This window comes from Thalia democratica, chromosome 1 (genome assembly GCF_965202585.1).
Source record: "Thalia democratica chromosome 1, ktThaDemo2.hap1.1, whole genome shotgun sequence".
Taxonomy (NCBI): Eukaryota; Metazoa; Chordata; class Thaliacea; order Salpida; family Salpidae; genus Thalia; species Thalia democratica.
In genome coordinates this window covers 91,361,256-91,380,642 of record NC_139165.1, presented here as the reverse complement: position 1 = coordinate 91,380,642, position 19,387 = coordinate 91,361,256, and the positions used below count along the sequence as shown (strand labels likewise).

The following is a 19,387-nucleotide window of genomic DNA, read 5'->3' as shown; positions in this document are numbered from 1 at the left end:
GCCGCGTTTTTATCGATAATGCTGAAGGCCTTTTGTTTTCTTATCAAAGCGTCCATGCCGAAGCTCGTATATATACGCGTCAGTTCGGTTGGAAGTGTGAGTTTGTGTGCAAAAATTAAAAAGGAGAGAGCGAATTTATTCGAAAAGAAGAGATTTATGCAAATTTGCTGACACAATTTTTTAATGAATTTGGCCTCAAGATCAAGCCGCAGATGCAGCGGAGTGGCACAGCTGAAACAAATGATGAGGTCGACACTTTTCGACATATCTCTCCAGGACGAGAACACGAAGAAAAAGCTCGACGACCAGCTGAGACACATGGTCATGACTGAAAGTAGGGAGGCGACGAAGATAACGGACTTTTTAGACTTCGAAGTGTTCTTCGTCGCGTGCATGATCGTGTGCGTGGTGTTCACCGTGTGCATGCTCGGCCTGTCCGTTCTCGCCCTGCTCAACCGCTACTACGAGTCTCGGAACGGCGAGCTGACGTTTTACAAGAAGCTGAGCAAGAACCTGAAGAAGATGAGCAACAGGAACCTGATCATGAAGATGCTGAAAATTCAGTTTGACACCAAAACGAAAAGAAAGTGAATGTTTCTAAATTTAATCAGTATTTTTTGTTTTTTCAGCTTCCATGCAACTCGTATCGTTATTTTACTTCATAAACTCTTAAAATTTCAACTAAACTAACTGAATGAAGCCCAATTTTCTTTTATTCTCAATAAACAATTCGCAACTATATCATCATACTATAAACTGGCAATTATTTGCACAAAACGTTTGCGTATTTTATAGTTTTTTATTTTTAAATTTTTTTTAAACTTCAATTTAACTGTTTATTCTTATTTATAAAAGCAAAACACAATAAACCTAAATCACAAGTTTAAGTTTTTTACTTGCTAGAAATGCTTTGGTGAACATATAAAATTCTATATTAACATTGTTCATAAATATTTCAATTAACTTTCAAATATGATTTTTGTTATTAAAAAATGATATAGCTTCTACGAATTGATTAAACTATGCAGAAAGAATATATATATATATATACATTTTAATTGCAATAAAATAACTTAATGAATAATTAATATTTCTCCTCGAGTAGTTGAGATATCTATTTGTTTTTCAACAATTAAAACATTTGTAAATAATAATGATTACAAAACAGTTTGAAAAAAAGTTTTAAAATTTGAATTTAAAATTTAAAACATCGACAACTTTAAACTTATTTAAGTTAAACTTCTTTACTTCTAAAATATAGTTTATATAGTTGATAATTACGATTAGTAAGACTTCTGAGACTTTAAAATTCTTTAAAACTAAATTTTTGTTTTAATAATGATAAATAGAAGCTGCTACTTCCAAACTGATATTTTAAAAAAATTGTATGCGAAAAGGATTTACAAAATATGACGTGTATTCAAGTACACTTCAGATAATAATCAGTTATCATAACTATTTATTAAAGTTACACTTTTCAGAATACCTTTGTCTATTTTAGTTAAGTTAGTTTGTTTCTTGTTTAAAGCTGCCGACCACAAGTTTGAGGTGATATTAAATTTAATCTCTGTAAACATATACTAGTAAAAAAATCTTGAAAAGATCAACAAAAACTTCATTTATGACTGTTACCAATTAACAAAACTGTCTTTCACTTCAAATGCAACAGAACTTGGCTTAAAAGATAATTTTTAAATTTAACCTATTTTTCCTGCTGATTTTTTTTGTACTATTATTATTATGTACTTGTTATATAAGTATTAAAGCATCTTTCAGTTCTAGTGACAACTTTTTAGTTTAGGTGTTCAAGACATCCAAAATAAGCAAACTTAAAGAATAAAACTTCTGTAACTATTGTACTTCCGTATTTTATAAAAACTAAAAACAGAATGAAGGTTTAGCAGATTTTATTGGTACTAAAATTTGTACAAAATAAAACCGTTGTAATAATTTATCAAGAATATAGATTCTCAACAACTTAAATAAAGATAAAATAATAACTAAAAGGTTTTATAAATGTGTTTTTTTGCACGGAGTGTTCAGATATACTGTCACACAGAAACTTATATGCTTTGAATTTAAAACCGCTCTGACAAAGTATACAAAACTTTACAACTTAACGATTTCTATCACGAGTACTGCCGGGAACTAGTTTCCATTCAATGAGTTTCAGAGCTCTTTCTCTTACACTTCTTTTCCGCTTTACTTCGTCAATTTCATTTTTCCACCCAAGCAAACCAATGTCGTCTTTGAGGCAATCCTCGGGAACCAATCATCTCTCGGCTTTTTCATCTCGCCTTTGGTCAGAATCCAAGCCCTAAAGATGTTACGTCCACTTCTGCCCAAACATACATACCCGATCTTCTCTAAATTTTCTATCACAGCTTTGGGTTGTTCAACGGATTTCGCTGGATCGTCTTCGTCCGATTTTACGTTTGCTTTTTCTTTAACTACAGTTGATAATACTACTCCTCATACTAAAGTGTTTATATCGCACTGCGCACACAGAACAAGATATGAAGAAGTGGTGAGGACTAAAATCATGGTTTCATAGACAATTATTTGAAACTAAATAATTTTTTACTATGTAAACTATGTACATATCATAAAATATATTAACTTTGTGTTGGGCATATTGATAGACTTATTTTGTGAACTAATGAAATATTCTAAAAAAAGGAGAGTAGACTAGTAAGTAAAGCATCAGTAATAATTCATATCAATTCTTTTTAGAATAAATAAAGAGTTGCTTTTGACTGTCAAAGGTTATTTTAATTACTAAAATGATGCAAATAGTGTTGATGCTCAACATGAACTTATAAATATTTTATCAAGTGCATTTATTTTATGTGCAAAAGTTTGTCTATAAACAAGTTATTATTTGATTGTGTACAAGGTGTACTAGTTAAGAAATATTTTAAGAAAAGCAAAGCATTTTATTTTAAAGAATAAATAAGATTTAATTTTATTTGAAATTAATCCATTGTAAAACACATAGATGTTTAACAATTTCTAGAAACTTTCTAAACAGATGAAAGTAATAGTCAAGTTAGTAAATTTAAAGTCATTTTAGTCAGCTTTGATTGCTAATAATTTATAAAACTGTTGTGGTACAAGAATTACTTATTTTTTGATCTTTTCTTAGATATTATATGGATACAAAAAGTAAATGTAAACTATAATTTTTTAAATTATATTTGAGGTTCTAAAATGAACAAAAATAGTTCTTTATATATTCAAAATAAGGAGACAAATATACAAGATTATTTATTCGAGATTTTTATTTGCAAAAATAGGTTTCATCCTTTAAGGGATCTTCGGTTACAATTTAAATGCTTTTTGTTTGTTGTTTTATTTGTTTTGCTTTATAGTATCTTCTATGTTTTGTTTTTCTTATACTTTTCAGATTTAAATTGTAACAGAAGATCCCTCAAAGGGTGAAACTTAGTTTTGCATATAAAAATCTCAAATAATTAATCTATAATTTTTAATATCTAAAAAACACTATTTCATTTTGTTTAAACACATTAATTGTTGGTAGTAACTTTTGTATAAAATACCAAAATAAACACATACTACTTGAAATATATATTTTTGTATAAATAAACTTTACGTTGTAGCCAAAATACTTTAAATACATAAAAAATACAACTAGCTATAAATACTGATAAATACCTTGAGTAACCTAAGCTTACTTTTAGAAAACAGTTTCTAAACAAGGGTCAACAAAAAATACATATCTGTTTGGCAAAAAAAAGCTAATTTTTGACATCCTTGTAAACCAGGAGTCTGAAGTAACAGGTTAGTTTTACTACAAAACTGCCTAGCGGATCAAGTATATCTTAAAAGGTTTAATTTTAAAAGCAGTATGTACGTGAGAACAAATGTGTAACGTAGTTAAGAGGGAAAAGACAGCACAATTTTTAAGCAAAAAAGTTAAGTTTTTATAAATAAAATAACTATTCATCAGCAAAAAAGCACATCACCGGTCGTATATTATTTCTAACAGGCACCATTGTTGTTTATGTTAAACTATAACAGATACTTCATACAGGTACAGCAATTGTGAATAGTAAATTTAAACAATTATTCATATTTTCATACAACTTTTTTTAATATGGTATCAAAACAAAACTTTTCTAAATAAAGTTTTAATAAGTAAGATAGTCAAAACAACCGTAATAACAATTGGTTATAATAAAGATGATTTGTAATAACTTACATAAAAAAGAAAACATTAAGCGAAATTCCTATAAGGTAATTAGAATTGAAAAAGTTTCAATAGACAAAAGGTCTGTTTCTAAATTTTTTGTTTTAAGAGTTATGACAGTTTTTTTTGTGTCTGATTCTTGAAAAAATTGTTCTATTATTAATTTTTTTTTTCAAACACGTTTTTTAAATCTGTATAAACCACACTGACAGTCAATTTTTTAACTTTGCTCATCAATTAAATAATAATAAGTTATTTTTTTCTAAACAAAACTTTTACTTATTTTTACCTTTTAACTAATAAAAGTATATGTTCTATTTTCATACAACCAGGTCTTTGGACCATTTTTTTTTCTAGCATAAGTTTTTAGTAAACTTAATAACTAGTACATCAGCATATTTATAGTTTTCCTCTTTTTTGTTTAATAAGCATGTCACCTTAATATTTTATATTAGAATTTGAAGTAATATACGAAAACTATAAAGTACGGAACTTGGCCAGTGACATTTTCTGTTTCATATCCTGCATACTTTGAAGAGCTTGTTCCATTATAAACCACAGTCGTGTTTTCGCAATGTACATTTGATCATGTGAATAGTTCGGGCGCATATGACCATGATAGCAGAATTAGGCTGAACTTTTTATTTTCATTTAAAAGAAAGTTTTATTTGAAAATAATTTGTATTAAATGAAAACAGAATAATAATTTATAACGAATAGTTTCTAGAATAAGAATCCGCTTTCTGAAATTTAGCCTTGTTTTTTTTTCATAATCAATTACACTACCAGTTAAATTTCACCGCTTGTTGAAAATCGAAATAACTTTTTTGCGATCTAGTTAGAGGGTAGATAGGTTCTTTATGGGAGGCGCAAACTTAAAAGGCGATATAGACTGTTTCATCAAAAATTTATCTACTTTTTTAAATTTCCACAGAGTAATCTTTGATAAGTTTTAAACAACTTATAAGAAACAGCTTTTTTTTCATTAAAAAAAAAATCATAAATATAAACCAAAAAAAACATTTTTTAAAATTTGGTAGTAAAATATTTTTACTTTTATCATTGCGCTTCTTACAAATTTTTGGTAATATCAAAAATAATTGTGAAAATTTGAAGTAAATATCTTAAAAAAGAAGGAGATAGATTTTTAGTAAATAATTCCGAGAAAATCAGCCTCAAAAATTTTGCTGTTGTCAGTTACGGCTGTATCCAATTATTTTTACGAACTTGGTTATATCTCAAAAATTATAGATTTTTTTATTTAAAGTATCTTATAGTAAATAATCTAAGCTTTCAAAATAGACAATGTTAATTTTTGTAAAAAAAAATGAATCCCCTATGCCCTTAACTGTTATTGTTCACTTATCTTAGTTTTATCCCATTTAAACTTATTCAAAATTTAGTTGTAAACTATTCAGGCTGCCAAAAATCAAGTTAAAAACAAATAATTGTTCCATGTTTTTTATATAACAAATATGCGATGCTAATTTTTTTTACGGTATTGAAGTTGTAAAAGATTAACATAACAAATAGTTTTACAACTTATACATATTAAAAGACTTTATAAAGTTTCATATTAATTTAAATTAATATTAATTAATAACTAGTGATGTACCAGACCCAGACTTTTATTTCAAATTAGAATCCGGCCGGAACCGGATTTTTTTCAAATTAAGATCCGGCCGGATCCGGATATTTTTTTCAAATTAAAATCCGGCCGGATCCGGATTCTTAATACTCTAAGTTATTTGTAATGTAAGTAGTATAAAAACTACTATGTACGATAATGCATTTTTTTATAACTAACTATTAACTAGGTATAATTGTGTGAAGTTTATCTTTTATGTGTTATATCTAACTGTATACTTTTGAATTTAAAAAAAATTATGGTTTAAAAAAAGTTTAGACTAAAAAATATTAATGTTCTGCTAAAATAGTTAAATAATAAGAAAGTTTATGGTATGTTATTAAGATCTAGTTAAGATTAACAGTTAAAAATAGTAGCTGGTGTGTTTGCTAATTTTCTGAACAATATTTGCATTTGAATTTTATTAAAATTGAAAGAACAAAAGAAAAACTTGAAATTGAAAGAACAGTAAAAAAATTTCAAATTTAAAGAACAAGAAAAAACACTAAAATATCTTTTTTGCTAAACTAATAAACTTTCCATGATTTTTGGCAATCAGAATATCACCTAATTTTAGCTAATATCAGGGTTGCCACTCTTTAATTCAAAAAAACTAACCTGAGTGATTATAAACTTTCCTGAGTCAGAATGAGGTTTTGAAAAATCAAAAAAAAAACTTTAAGCTAATTATCAGTAGAACAGCTAGCCACAAGGTTGAACATTTTAAGTAATGTTTACAATTAAGGCTATAAGAGGGTTAAATACTTTTTTTACAAGTTGATCTTATTTAATAGAATACTATCTTAGCTACCAGATGCTTTTTATAGCTTTACAAAATTCAAAGTAGTTTTTGAGATATAAGCGGTCAAAGCCGGAGAGTTCCAAAGGGACTATATGGAAGGCGCAAACTAAAAACGCGGAAATATCCATTTGACTAAAAATCTATTTCCTCCTAGGTTTTTTTTAAGCTAGGTACCTCAAATTTTCAAAAAAATAATCCTTACATAGTTTAAAAGCTTTCGAGTGTTGGAATTTCAAGTAATCGAAATTTACAAATTTAAGGTTTGAAACTCAAAAAAAAACACCTTTTTTTGAAAAAAGGGGACTTTTTCTCAACATAAAAAAATTTCCTTTACTCAAATGATTTAAAATTTAGTAAAGAGTAAACTGTGAAAACTTGAATAAAATTGCTTAAAAACTGTAGGAGGAGATAGATTTTTAATAAAATGGTTTTTTTTCGCCTTATTAGTTTGCACCTTCTTTAGGAAAGCTATTGAGCTGGCCGGCTTTGACCCCTTGTATCTCAAAAACTACTTTGAATTTTGTTAAGCTGTAAAAAGTATCTGGTAGCTAAAATTATAATCTATCAAATAAGATCAACTTGTAAAAATAAAGACGGACCCCACTATAGCCTTACCAATTTAAAATCAATTAAAATCAAGTTCTTGAACAAAATTAACTTAAAAATCACAAAATATTGAAAACTGTAACATCTCAAACTCATTCAAAATCTAAAAGAAAACTAGCCTGAGTTGTTCAAAAAATCTTTAAAATAGCCTACGTTTTTATAAGAAACTAAACTAGCCTGAGGCAGCCTTAGATTTTCAAAAATTCCCAAAAATTTTCAAACTAGCAGGGTTGCCACTGTTTAAGTCAAAAAAAAAAATAGCTAGAGTGAGTATAAACTAGCCTGGGTCTAAAAATACTTTAATCTAATAATCAGTAGAACAGCTAGCCATAAGGTTGACAATTTGGTAGTAAAGTTTTTAATTTTACAACATAGGTAAAGAGTTGCATTTCTGAAATGTTTTTTTCATAGTTAATGTAAACAAATGTAAATTAGTCATGTGTACAAAATGAGCCAATCACGGTAGGTGTTTAATTTTCGAACGTATTTTCTGACGAACATGACTCTTTTTAATTTACACAGGGTTTTTTTTGAAAAATTAGGTTTTTTTTTATGCTCTTTTTTTCTAACTAGATCCGAATCGGCCGGATCTCTGTTGGGATCAGGCCGGACCCGGACTTATTTTCAAATTAGAATCCGGCCGGAACCGGTTTTTTTTTCATATCAAGATCCGGCCGGATCCGGATATCAGACAAAAATGGCAATATCCGGCCGGATCCGGATAGTGAGTCCGGTACATCACTATTAATAACAAGTTTAGTGTGTACTTCACAAACTTTATAAAAAAATATTTAATCTATATACAACTACTTTTATTCATTATATTTTTTTATTCGAAGCAAATAAGTATGTTTGAATACAATTTACTTACAGGTTTTGAAAAACTTATAAATATGATTAAAAACGAAATTATTTAACAATTGTATCTATTTTACAAAAATATGTTTATTATTTTAGTATAACAGAAACACATATTTTTTAAGAAATAATAAATTTATCATTAATCAGCTTGAGTGAAAAATAAATTTATAAAATAATATGAAACTACATTTAAAACATAAAGGGCGTTCCAATTTAAACAAAACTGCTATATTGAATAAATATATATATATCAAATTATATTGAGAGAAAAACAAACGCAAGTGAAAAATAATTGAAATTTTTGTATTTTATTGGCTCACAACATACTGATAAGGCATACATCAAATATTTAGTTCTAAAAAAATACCAGCAAAATTAATTGTAAACATTTATCGTGGGATAATTTCAAACCGAGCAACTGGATTTGACGGCTGTAAATTAATAGAAAAAAACTTTTTTATATCTGATCATGCATTGAAACAACTGAAACTTGTGAACTAGTCGAACTCGATGGTGTCTATGTCGTCAAAGTCGTCTTCACCAACATCGTAGTACTGATCGTCCACGTCTTTGAACATATCCTTATCCTCAACCTTTTTACCTTCATTTATATATAGACCTTTAAATGTATTCAAACACCATTTTGTTGCAAAAGAATTTTTCCATTATAACTTTTATTAAAAACTTGAGCGCTTTCGGAATTCACAAACTCCCTTGTCAAAAATACTAAACACTCACAAATTAGCTAAAAATATTTTTTACCTTCAGTTTCCTCGACTTCACCACCTCCTCCGCGGCTTTCCTCTCTGCACTCCTCACTTTCGACGTCTTTATCCTCTTCCTCGATCTCGGTGGCGAACTCCTTCCACGTCTGGATCCTCTTCTTCCGCATCTGCACCTCCACCTGCAACAAATTTTTATTTCAGATTTTGATTTCCACCACACCAATTTGTAAATTTGGCGGCAAAGAGTTATCTTGAATTACGTTATTAGTTGTTATAAATTTGGTTACTATATGTTTTGTATTGCTTTTTATATTAAACATACAAATACTACTATTAAGTTATGTATATTTGGTATATGTACATATTATTGTTTATTTAACACTAATTTCTTGTATCAAAACAGTGTTATGTATATTGGGCAGTGAATACTACCCTTTGTAGTTTTTTGTTATTTTAGATTTTGATTTCTACCACACTAATTGTAAGTTTGGTAATAAAGAGTTGAACTTTATGTTAAATTGCAACAAGTTTAGGCGCTGTATGTTTTGCTTTGCTTTGTTAAACAAACATTATTGAACACAAACACTATTGCAGTGTTATATATACTGGGCAGTAAACACTAATTTCATAAAACAGTAAATATAATCCCTCAAGGGTTTCACCCACCTTTGTCCCGCTGATGGTCACCTTGCTCTCTTGCACGTCAACCACGCCGTCCAGCTCGAACGCCACGTCGAACTGCTTGCCCCCGTCGAACGTCACGCTGCACTGCACGGACACCCGGTTGAGCTTGAACGTTGAAGTGAGGGCATTGGCCAGCTTGGCGTATATTGAGAGGGTGACGTAGTTGCCCGTCTGGTGCCAGTCGTGCCTGCGTGAATTATTTTTTGAAAATTTTAAATTTGTTGAGTTATGAGAAGTTGTTTGTTTACGTAGCTAACGATTAAATTAAGTTAAATAAACTGATATATAAAGAATTAGACGACCCGCTTAAGCATTTAAAAAAATTACTCTGGGTGGTAAAAATACATTTTAATAAATCTGGAACTAGAAAAACTGCAACTTATTATATAGCAGGGTTGCCATGGATCGAGCTAAAAAAAATTCATGACTTTTCTTTAGCTCAAACTTAGAATTGTAAATGAACTGTATAATTCCAATTATTAAACAGTTATTATATTTAATAACTTCTTTTTGAAAATCTTATGTAGCTTTATAGCAGACTGCCAAGTTAAATATACCAAACAATTTCTATATAATTCAAATCAATAAAAAAATGGATGAGTATAAATTTTCATAATACTTCATAAAAAAAGAAACAATTATTGATATAAGTAAAAAAAAAAAAGAACTATAGCAACTTACATCATACTGAACAAACAGTAATCTGGAATATGATTTAGATTTATAAAAAGTTAGGATATAATTTGTAAATTTCAAAATATAACATATATAAAAACAATAACAATATATATGATAATAGATAACTAACAAGGAACTTCATGTTTTTATTAATAATGCATTTATAAACGACAAAAGGTTCTAAAAAATAACTTGGTGTATTTCATTTAGACAGTCTGTTCTAAAGCTCCTAAAGATTATCAGGTACAAGCTGACAGAAATACTGAAAATTGAAATCTATGTTTTACCGCGGATTTACGGGTATTGATGTTTATAACTATCACATTAAAGTTACAAATAACTCTTCGTTATATGCTCTAACTAAGGGTTGCAAGCAATCTAAATCTTTTACTCTAGCTCAAATTAAAAAAAAACTTGATAGTTTGTGGATCATTCAAACATGTGCTTTAGAAAATTACATGCTTTAATTGAGAATTGCAAGGGTATTTATATTAAAACAACTATTTGACAATCAACATATTTTCACTCTGATTTGAAAAGCTCTAAGGCATTTGCTCTGAAAAAAATAATCAGGTACCAGCTTTCTTAAACATTATAAATTGTGCGTTTTTAACTCGGATTTTACGGCTCAAAATAGAAATAAGTAATACATTTAGTTACATACACTACTTTTTGGAAATGCATGCTCCAGCTTAGAATTGTATATGCAATTGCTAAAACCATTAAACAAATAATACAATTTACTTTCACCTGCAATAACTACATAAGCATTTATTATCCTTTCATCTATAAATTACAATTGACTATATTAATTACTTGTCCTAACTCAGAATTACTTCACTAGAGCTGTCTAATAATTTATTACAACTCTCACCTGCATAATTAGATAAGTATTTATTCCAGTTTACCCACTTTACTAGTTAAAAAACCAGTTTACTACTGCATATTAACAATTAATACAATCGACCCTCACCTGCAATTGACCTTCTCCACCTCCGAAGCGTCCCTCTTCCACTTGCACCTGCCGTTCGTGCAGCCCTTCTGCTGGAGGAAGGCATTGAAGTCGGTTGTCTTCCGCTTGCAGCACGACCAGAACTTCAAACCGTCGTGGAACACCACCTGCGCGTTGACTTAAATAAGTTTTACAAATTACACGAGGTAAATTCCTCAGTCTAATTGAGGGTTTCCCAAGGTGGGCCAAGACAGATACTCAGGGGGCCATGAGGTCATAATATGAAACTTACACTAGATATTATGGAGTTGTTGATGAAGAGCAAAAAAAATGTCTTAGGTGTTTTTAATGGTAGTTTTTCGAGTAACCATGTTGAAGGGGGCGATAGCTTTTCTAACTTCTTTAAAAAGGGCCAAAACCACTTGCGTGTTGATTTAATGTTTATGAAGATTTTACATCTGGTAAAAGTAACAAGTAAGACGTCAAAATTAATTGACATTGTTTTAGGCTTAAAAGCGTTGTTCAGAATCCAATTAAAATGCTAACATTAAAATCTTAAAAAATACTCAATCAGAACTTCAGTCCGTTGTGGAACACCACATGCGAATTGGCAATCACATGAGTTTAAAATACGAATTAAAGACCTCAATTTTTTTTTTTAAGTAGAGCTAAGTTCACATGAGTTTAGTTATTTGTGATGAGTATTATTTTAACACAAAGTTTTCGACTTAAAATTTTTTTAAAGACAATATTAAAAAAATTTTATTTACAAAAAGACAGCGCTGTTTCACCCAAACATGGCTCACCAGTAACAAAACATAGTTAACGTGTTTTAATTTTTATGAAGCTTTAGGCATGGTAAGAGTAAGACAACCTATAATGCGTTTGATTTAATATTTCTGAAGTTTTTACTTCAGAAAAAAAAAGAAAGCTTTTAAGACTGGGTTAACGTTGTTTTAAGTTTCTAAAGTTTTTATACCTGGTAAAAGTAAAGTATAAGACGTCAGGCCTAACTACTTTTTGCTTTCCATAGATTTAAGCATTGTTTTAAAACGTATTGAAAATAAACACACAAAAACCTTTATAAAATTTTTTTAGGTTAACAAAAAAAAAACACAAGAAATATTTTTATTTTCCAAAATTTTAATTGCAGATGATTATTTATAATACCTCATACTTTATCATAATATTAAACAACAAGAAACAACATCTATAATTTTGAGCGTAATTATTAATTATAACATATACGTTATTACAATAATAAAAAACTTGAGTGTTTACCTGACCGGGATGGTGGACGCACACTTGGTTGTCGGCTTCCGTATTCGTGTATTCCTTGTTGCAACCTGAACATTTAATTAAATTTTTTTCAAACTGCTATTTCATAAAAAACTTAAATTTGAAATATATTCAAAAAAGTACTAGCATAAAGTTTTTCTTTGAATCAGAAGTGTTTGATATCTACTATTTAAAACACTCTTGCAACTTTCTATAAACATAAAAAAAAAGTTTATATTGGGAAAGTGTAAAAAAGGAATCTCCAACCTTTAAAATCTCGGTCTGGGTCTCAAAAAGGCTTAGTTTATAATAAAGTAGTCTTTTTTTGTCTTTGTTGCAAACTTTAAAAAATTATAACTCAATTTTAAACATCTTTATAATTAGTTGTTTAATTGCAGAAATATATCAAACCAGAGTTATTGAGTGAACTAGAGACAATACAAAGATTTATTGTATAAATAGTTTTACGACTCTATTTATTTTAGTTAATTACTTTTTATACAGAGAATATTTGACTTAATTTCGAAAATTAATTAACAACTTTTTTGTACTACATATATCAAACAGAAATTTGAGTCATGAGTCATTCAAAAGCATTTTTATTAAGCAGACAATAAAATCAATTTCAGCTAACACTTATCGATTACTTTTGTTAGCAACTAATTTCAAACTTAAATTTTTAATAAGTAAACAGTTAGAGGTTACATCAGAAAATATTCAATATCAATAAGCATAATTAACCAAAATTAGTTATAGATAGATTCAGTTTATAGTTACATAATTACAAATAAATCAATTAGTAATTTAACTAAGATAAACAAACGTATAAATATAAAATAAACTAAACAATAAATATGAAAAATAAGCGACAAACAACAATCGTAACAACTTATAAAGATTAGATTTGTAAACGTACTGTTGCTTGCATAAATTAGGTTGAAACGTTTTTACAAATAAAGATTCTAAAACACTTAGATGATAATCATTACGTGCTTTACTTATAATTAAAAAGTTGCTACCACTAATTCTTTGCACAATCATAGTTCTGTTTAAAATAAATTAACAATACCACAAAAAAACATAAACTGTTAAGTTGTCTTAAAACAGTTTACTAGTAATATGGAACAACATCACTAATATAGTAAAAGATTAGTAATACTCAATGCAGGATTACTGCATTTTGAATCAAAACTATTTAGATGTAGTAAAAAAATAATAATTTAACTCAAACAAAAAAAAACGTAGTATTTTTTAAACATAAAATTATCAAGAGTATCTTCATTTAAAGTAAACTATTAACACTAACATACTTATAACTGTTAAAATTTAAAAACAAAATATCAAAGTCATATTTTCACAAAATAGCAAGTCTAAAGACTTTTTTTTTCAAATATTAACATGATATTCAAACGTTTTGTGATATTCTTAAAAAAAGTTCTGAGCTTTAATAGTGTATGATTAGGGTATATCTAGAAAAACATAAATAAAAACTATAAATTTTTGTTTTTAAATCTGATACAGTTCGTCATTTTAGTTTTTGTTTATGAAGTTTAAAAATTTTATTAGAAGTAAATAGTTTTGTTTCAGACTCTTGTAAAAAAACACTTTTACTACTTTTTTAAAACAAAAATATCTTTATTGTTATTGATACTTTTTAAATGGCTTAGTTTAACAACCTTTTACATTCTATAAGTAATATACAAATAAAAACTTCATAGGTTGAGTGTAAAATGAAGAAAAAAATATTTATGTCTAAAAAGACTTTTTACCGTTTCAAATACATAACAGTTTCAAATATAAGTTGTTTTTTAGAGGCTATGAAAATAAAAACTTTATAAAAAAGAACTATAAACTTTTGTCACTAAGGCCTGTTTGAGAAGTGAAAAGTTTTCAATTTTTTTTTCTTAATTAACTTTGATCTAATAGATTTTTTTACAAACCAAAAAACGTTTGAAAGAGTAAAAATATAGAATTTTCATAGCATAAAATATATATCAGAATTTTAAACAAACATAATTAAAAAATAAGAAAGTTCAATTGATACAAATATAATTACACAAAGGAACTTTTTAAGCTTTTAAATTCTTGTTATAAAACTTAAAGAAAGTTCAAACTAAGTTGCAAAAAGTAGTAAAACATGATTAATTAAGTTGTAAATGGTTAACTAAAAAAAAAACAACAAACGCAGTGTGCAGTGCAATAAAAAAAAAACAATAAAAAACACTTTATTTCTTATAGAATAATAATCAAAAACTGGATTTAATAAAACTTAAACAACTGACTGAACAAAAATTGAAAAAATTATTTATGAAATAAAAGGCATTTTGATAAATAAAATGACATCACAAACAGACCTTTGTTGAAACAGGTGGTGCCAATTTTTATTTCATCAGAAACAACGTCCGCCACCTTGGCATCCACTTTCTTCTGATTATAACTTGATTTCGTCACTATCTTCATCACCTTCCTCTCCTCGTCAATGCTGGGCCTCACCTCCGGCTTCTCAATCGGCTTGTTGACCACTTCCTGTTTCCAAACTTCATTTTCAATATTACAAACAACTTAAAGGAAGCACATAAAATTTTTTTTTTTAAATTATGAATAGAACTTGATTCCATTTTTTTGATTATTTATATATTTTTTTACAAAAATTTAAAAAATCTTTTTCTACAAACTGTTCAAAACATATTAAAATAAAAGTCATAAAACAACTGCTTTCTTGCCGACCTGCACCTCCCGCACCTTTACATCAGCCGCCTCCTTCACCGGCACCTCCAGCTTCACGTTGCTGCACCTGCCCCTGGTGCACCCCGGGATGTTCATGAACTCCGTGAAGTCGGTGGTGCGCTTCTTGCAGCACGACCACCCCTTGAGGGCGTCGTGGAACACGGGCGTCCCCGGGTGAAAGCAGCAGGAGGTGTCGGTGATGGTGGCTGGGTTGAAGGTCTTGCCGCAGCCAAAGTTGTAGCACTGAAGCAGGATCTCGCTGTTGCCTCCCACTGCCATGGTTGTGTTTTAGTTTTTTTAGTAACTTGTTTAAAAGCTGAAAAGTCATGAAAATTTAGTTATTGTGTATAACTAGAGAAACTTGTTTACAAAATAAGTACTATGTAAGAGTACACTGCGTAGCATATTATTAGCAGTTGTATTTGTTTTGAAATTTCTGTAGAATATTGTTCTCTGAGCAGTGTAGCATAATGTAAACTGTAATGACTTAAGTGAAATAAACTAGTTAGAACTAAATATATAAATTATACTCAAGATTAACAAGATAAAATAATTAAATCATACCAGTTTGTATTTAAATGAATTTACACATAATAATATACTATTTTTGAACCTACTGTTTTTGTATCTTTAATATTTTAAAACCATATAAAAACTCACAAATTATATTAATTTAAACTGAATAATTTACTTATTTAAAACTTCTGTATTTTTTTTAATTCAAAACTAGTTTGCACTTAAAACTAACATTTTAAATAAGGATGTCCAAAATGTTTTAAAAAAAATTAACCATGGCTGCTATTTAACATCAGAGAATTTATACTATTAGATACTTTTCATAGATAAAAAATAAATTAAATTTTGAGATACAACCATTTTTGTAAAAAATATCCAATAAACCCCTTTGAAATCATAAATTTTCAAGGTCAATTTTCTAGGAATTGTGAAAATTTATGTAAAACCTATCACCTTCTTTTTAAAGCATTTTAATTGTAATTTTAAGGAATATCATTTTCAATATTAGAAACATTTTGTAGGAAGCACTTTAAAAAACTTTGAAAATAATTATTACCAAAACTTAATTACAATTTCTTTTTGGTTGTTTTATATATATTTTTATTTACAAAAAAAAAACTTATTCCGACAATTTGTTCGAAGTTTATTAAAAATTAGACTGAGAAAGTCATAAAATAATTGCTCAACTAATAAAGGAGGAGAAAGACTTAAATTGAAATAGTCTATTTTTAATTTATAGTTTGCACCTCCTATAACCAATCTATAGAACTCTTTAACTTTGATCGCTTATATCTCAAAAGATAATATTTCAACAAGCTGTAAAAAGTAAATGGTAGATAAAAAAAATTAGAAAAAAAAAGAAGTGTTTACCCCCTATACCCTTAATAAGCTCACTGAATTTCCTTTTTTTTTTGAAGCAAAAGTTTAATCTAATCCAGTCTGAGAAAGCTAACAAAACTTTTCAATTCTTTTATTCTCTCAATTCATCTCAATGTTTCACTACTTAAAAGTTTTAAACTTTATTTGTTTTAATAAAACACTAATTTTTTATCTTTAGTTTTAAAGTTTTTTGCGAAGATTATACTACGTACTTTTACATCTACTTCAAAAATATAAACTTAAACACTGTATATCATATGAGGGTTCTTGATTTTTGATTGTAAAAAATATAAGCCTAAGAGATCCTTAACTAGGCTAAGTCAAGTATATTGTAAAACTTCACAAAGTTTTGTCTCCATCACAGTTTTATTATTTTTATACAATCATTATATTCAACTGAAAAATAAATATTACCAATAAATATACTTAATGTTTACAATTTTTTAAATATTAGTTTATAATAGAGTAAAATAATTTTAACACACAACATTATTAACTTTTAAAAGTGTAATACATAAGTAAGCTTTTTTATAATTTGTCTTCATATAAAAATACTCAGTAATCAAAAAGAGTTATAATATTAGATTTGAAAGATAAAAAACTACATACACAACTAACTTAAATAAGAATAAATAAGAATATAAAAAGCTACAATAGTTAATAGCATTAAGGTCATAGGGGGGTTCAACATTTTTTTTTTACAAAAATTAACTTTGGCTTTTATATGAAAGCTTTAAGTTTAAACTACAAGCCAGTTTTTATAGAATTCGAAAATATCATTTAACTTTTGAGATATTTAAGTTTTTGTAAAAATTTTCCAATATAAACGTATAGACCGCAAATTTTTTGGGGTCAATTTTCTCGGAAATTTAAAAATTCACTAAAAATCTATCTCCTCCTTCATTTTTCAAGCAATCTTCTTTAAATTTTCAGGAAACGTTTCTTATAATAAAAGGAAAAAACGTTACTTTAAAATTTTAATAATTTAAAAAAATAAAAATTTTATCACAAAAATTAAAAAAAAAGTGTTTTTTTTTTCAAAAAAAATATATTTTTACAAAAAAAATCTTTAATTCCAAAGTAACGTTTTTTTGTTATTGTATAAAGATTAGACTGTGAAAGTTTGAAGAAGATTGCTTGAAAAATGTATTAGGAGATAGATTTTAAATGAAATAGTCTTTTTTTGCTGTTTTAGTTTTTCCTTCCTATAAGGAACCTATTATGCGGCCCAACTTTGACTGGTCATATCTCAAAAAATAATTTGAATTTTCTAAAACAATAAAAAGCATCTTGAAGCTTAAAAAAAAACTCTATAAAATAAGATCAACTTGTAAAAAACATGGTTTACCCCCCCCCCCCCTATGGCCTTAACTATGACTTCCTAATCAAAACTGTTTTTCTTTACACCATATATTTAGTTTTAACTTTAAAACGTTTTTAAAATTGCATATACAACGCACTGTATACTTAAATGGTTTTTAAAGTACAAGTTTATTATTATTTCTTTAGTTATAAACTTATAGCCTTTCATAAAAATTATTACAATAGTTTGAAATTACTGAAAAGATACTGTAATGCTTTTTTAAATGTGCTTTAAAATAGATAAAACTCTGAATAACACATTTTTTTTTTGTGCATAACAGTTTTTCTTATTTAATGTAAAATCTATTAATTTACATTTAAAAATTGTTCAAAATACTAGGTTTTTCTGATAAATTTTGTTTAAATTTTCAAACTCCAGATTTTTCCAGTTAATATAGCAACCCTGGAAGATATTAAACTGTATATTTAATTTTTGTTAAAACTTACTGTTAACAAAATGGAGTCAGAGCTATTAAATAAACTTAAATGAATGTATAAAGATAAAAAAATAATACTATTTTTACCAAATATTTAAAGGAATTTAGTCAAAATTTATTATTATAAACTATAGGCTTTATTATTAGAAAACAGTTAGAGATTATTACTACATAGAAAGAGAACAAACATTTTTAATTTTCTAAAAATATTAATAAACAAAATAAGTTTTGCTCAGAGTACTCATTAGTGCGTTAAGTAATAATGAAATAATATGCAAAAGTCAGGGAAAGTGAATAGTTAATTGAGCAATTATTTTATAAATTGAACAAAACAAATCAAGTTTTTATTCTGAGACAGAACCTAAATACCTGATCATTATTTTTAAACAAGAATTGTTAACTAAAAACAACAAAATTTATACTTGTTTAACTTGTATGCTTAAAGTTTAAAGGCATGGAGAGGCAAGAACATTTAAAAAAATAAAACTTAATTTATATGAAAGCTTAAAGTATAAACTGTGAGTCAATTTTAAATATTAAAATTTTTTTAATGAACTTTAGTTTAGACACTATTTTGTAAAAAGTTTTAAATACAAAATACCTTCATTTTTTCATTGCCAATTTTATCAGGCATTTAAAATTCACTAAAAATATATCTTATTTTTCTTCATTTTATAAGCTGGCAACCTTAAATTTTTTAAGAATCATTCTTTATGTAGTTAAAATACTTTTATTGTTGGAATTTTAAAAAGTATTTAGATAAAAAAACAGGGTGTATTTTTAATAGAATTTTTGTTTTACAAAATTAGAAAAATTACAAATTATATAAAAAATATAGAAATTAGTTATGGACCTACTGTGAAAATTTGAAGAAGAATAGTTAAAAAATGAAGAAGTTGGATTTTTGGAGAAATAGTATTTTTTGTGTTTTGGGATTGTGCCTTCTATCAGAAACCTATTGAGCATACCGATTTTAATTGATGATGTCTCATAAACTATTTTGAACCTTTTTAAACAGTTTAAAATTTCTGACAAATAAGGTA

The 19,387-nt window shown here is 27.4% G+C and overlaps 1 protein-coding gene across 1 annotated transcript; it reads right to left on the bottom strand.

Annotated features, from left to right (window-relative positions):
• Window positions 1-8,192: 8,192 nt before the first annotated feature.
• Window positions 8,193-15,462, bottom strand: LOC145828742 (cysteine and histidine-rich domain-containing protein 1-like). The gene is made up of 7 exons (XM_082936498.1): window positions 15,151-15,462; window positions 14,778-14,949; window positions 12,427-12,491; window positions 11,167-11,312; window positions 9,498-9,702; window positions 8,869-9,010; window positions 8,193-8,707 (listed from the first exon to the last, which is right to left on the bottom strand). Exons 1-7 carry the CDS (start codon window positions 15,427-15,429, stop codon window positions 8,604-8,606), a joined length of 1,113 nt encoding a protein of 370 aa, XP_082792624.1. The 5' UTR covers window positions 15,430-15,462; the 3' UTR covers window positions 8,193-8,603.
• Between the last annotated feature and the right edge of the window lie 3,925 nt (window positions 15,463-19,387).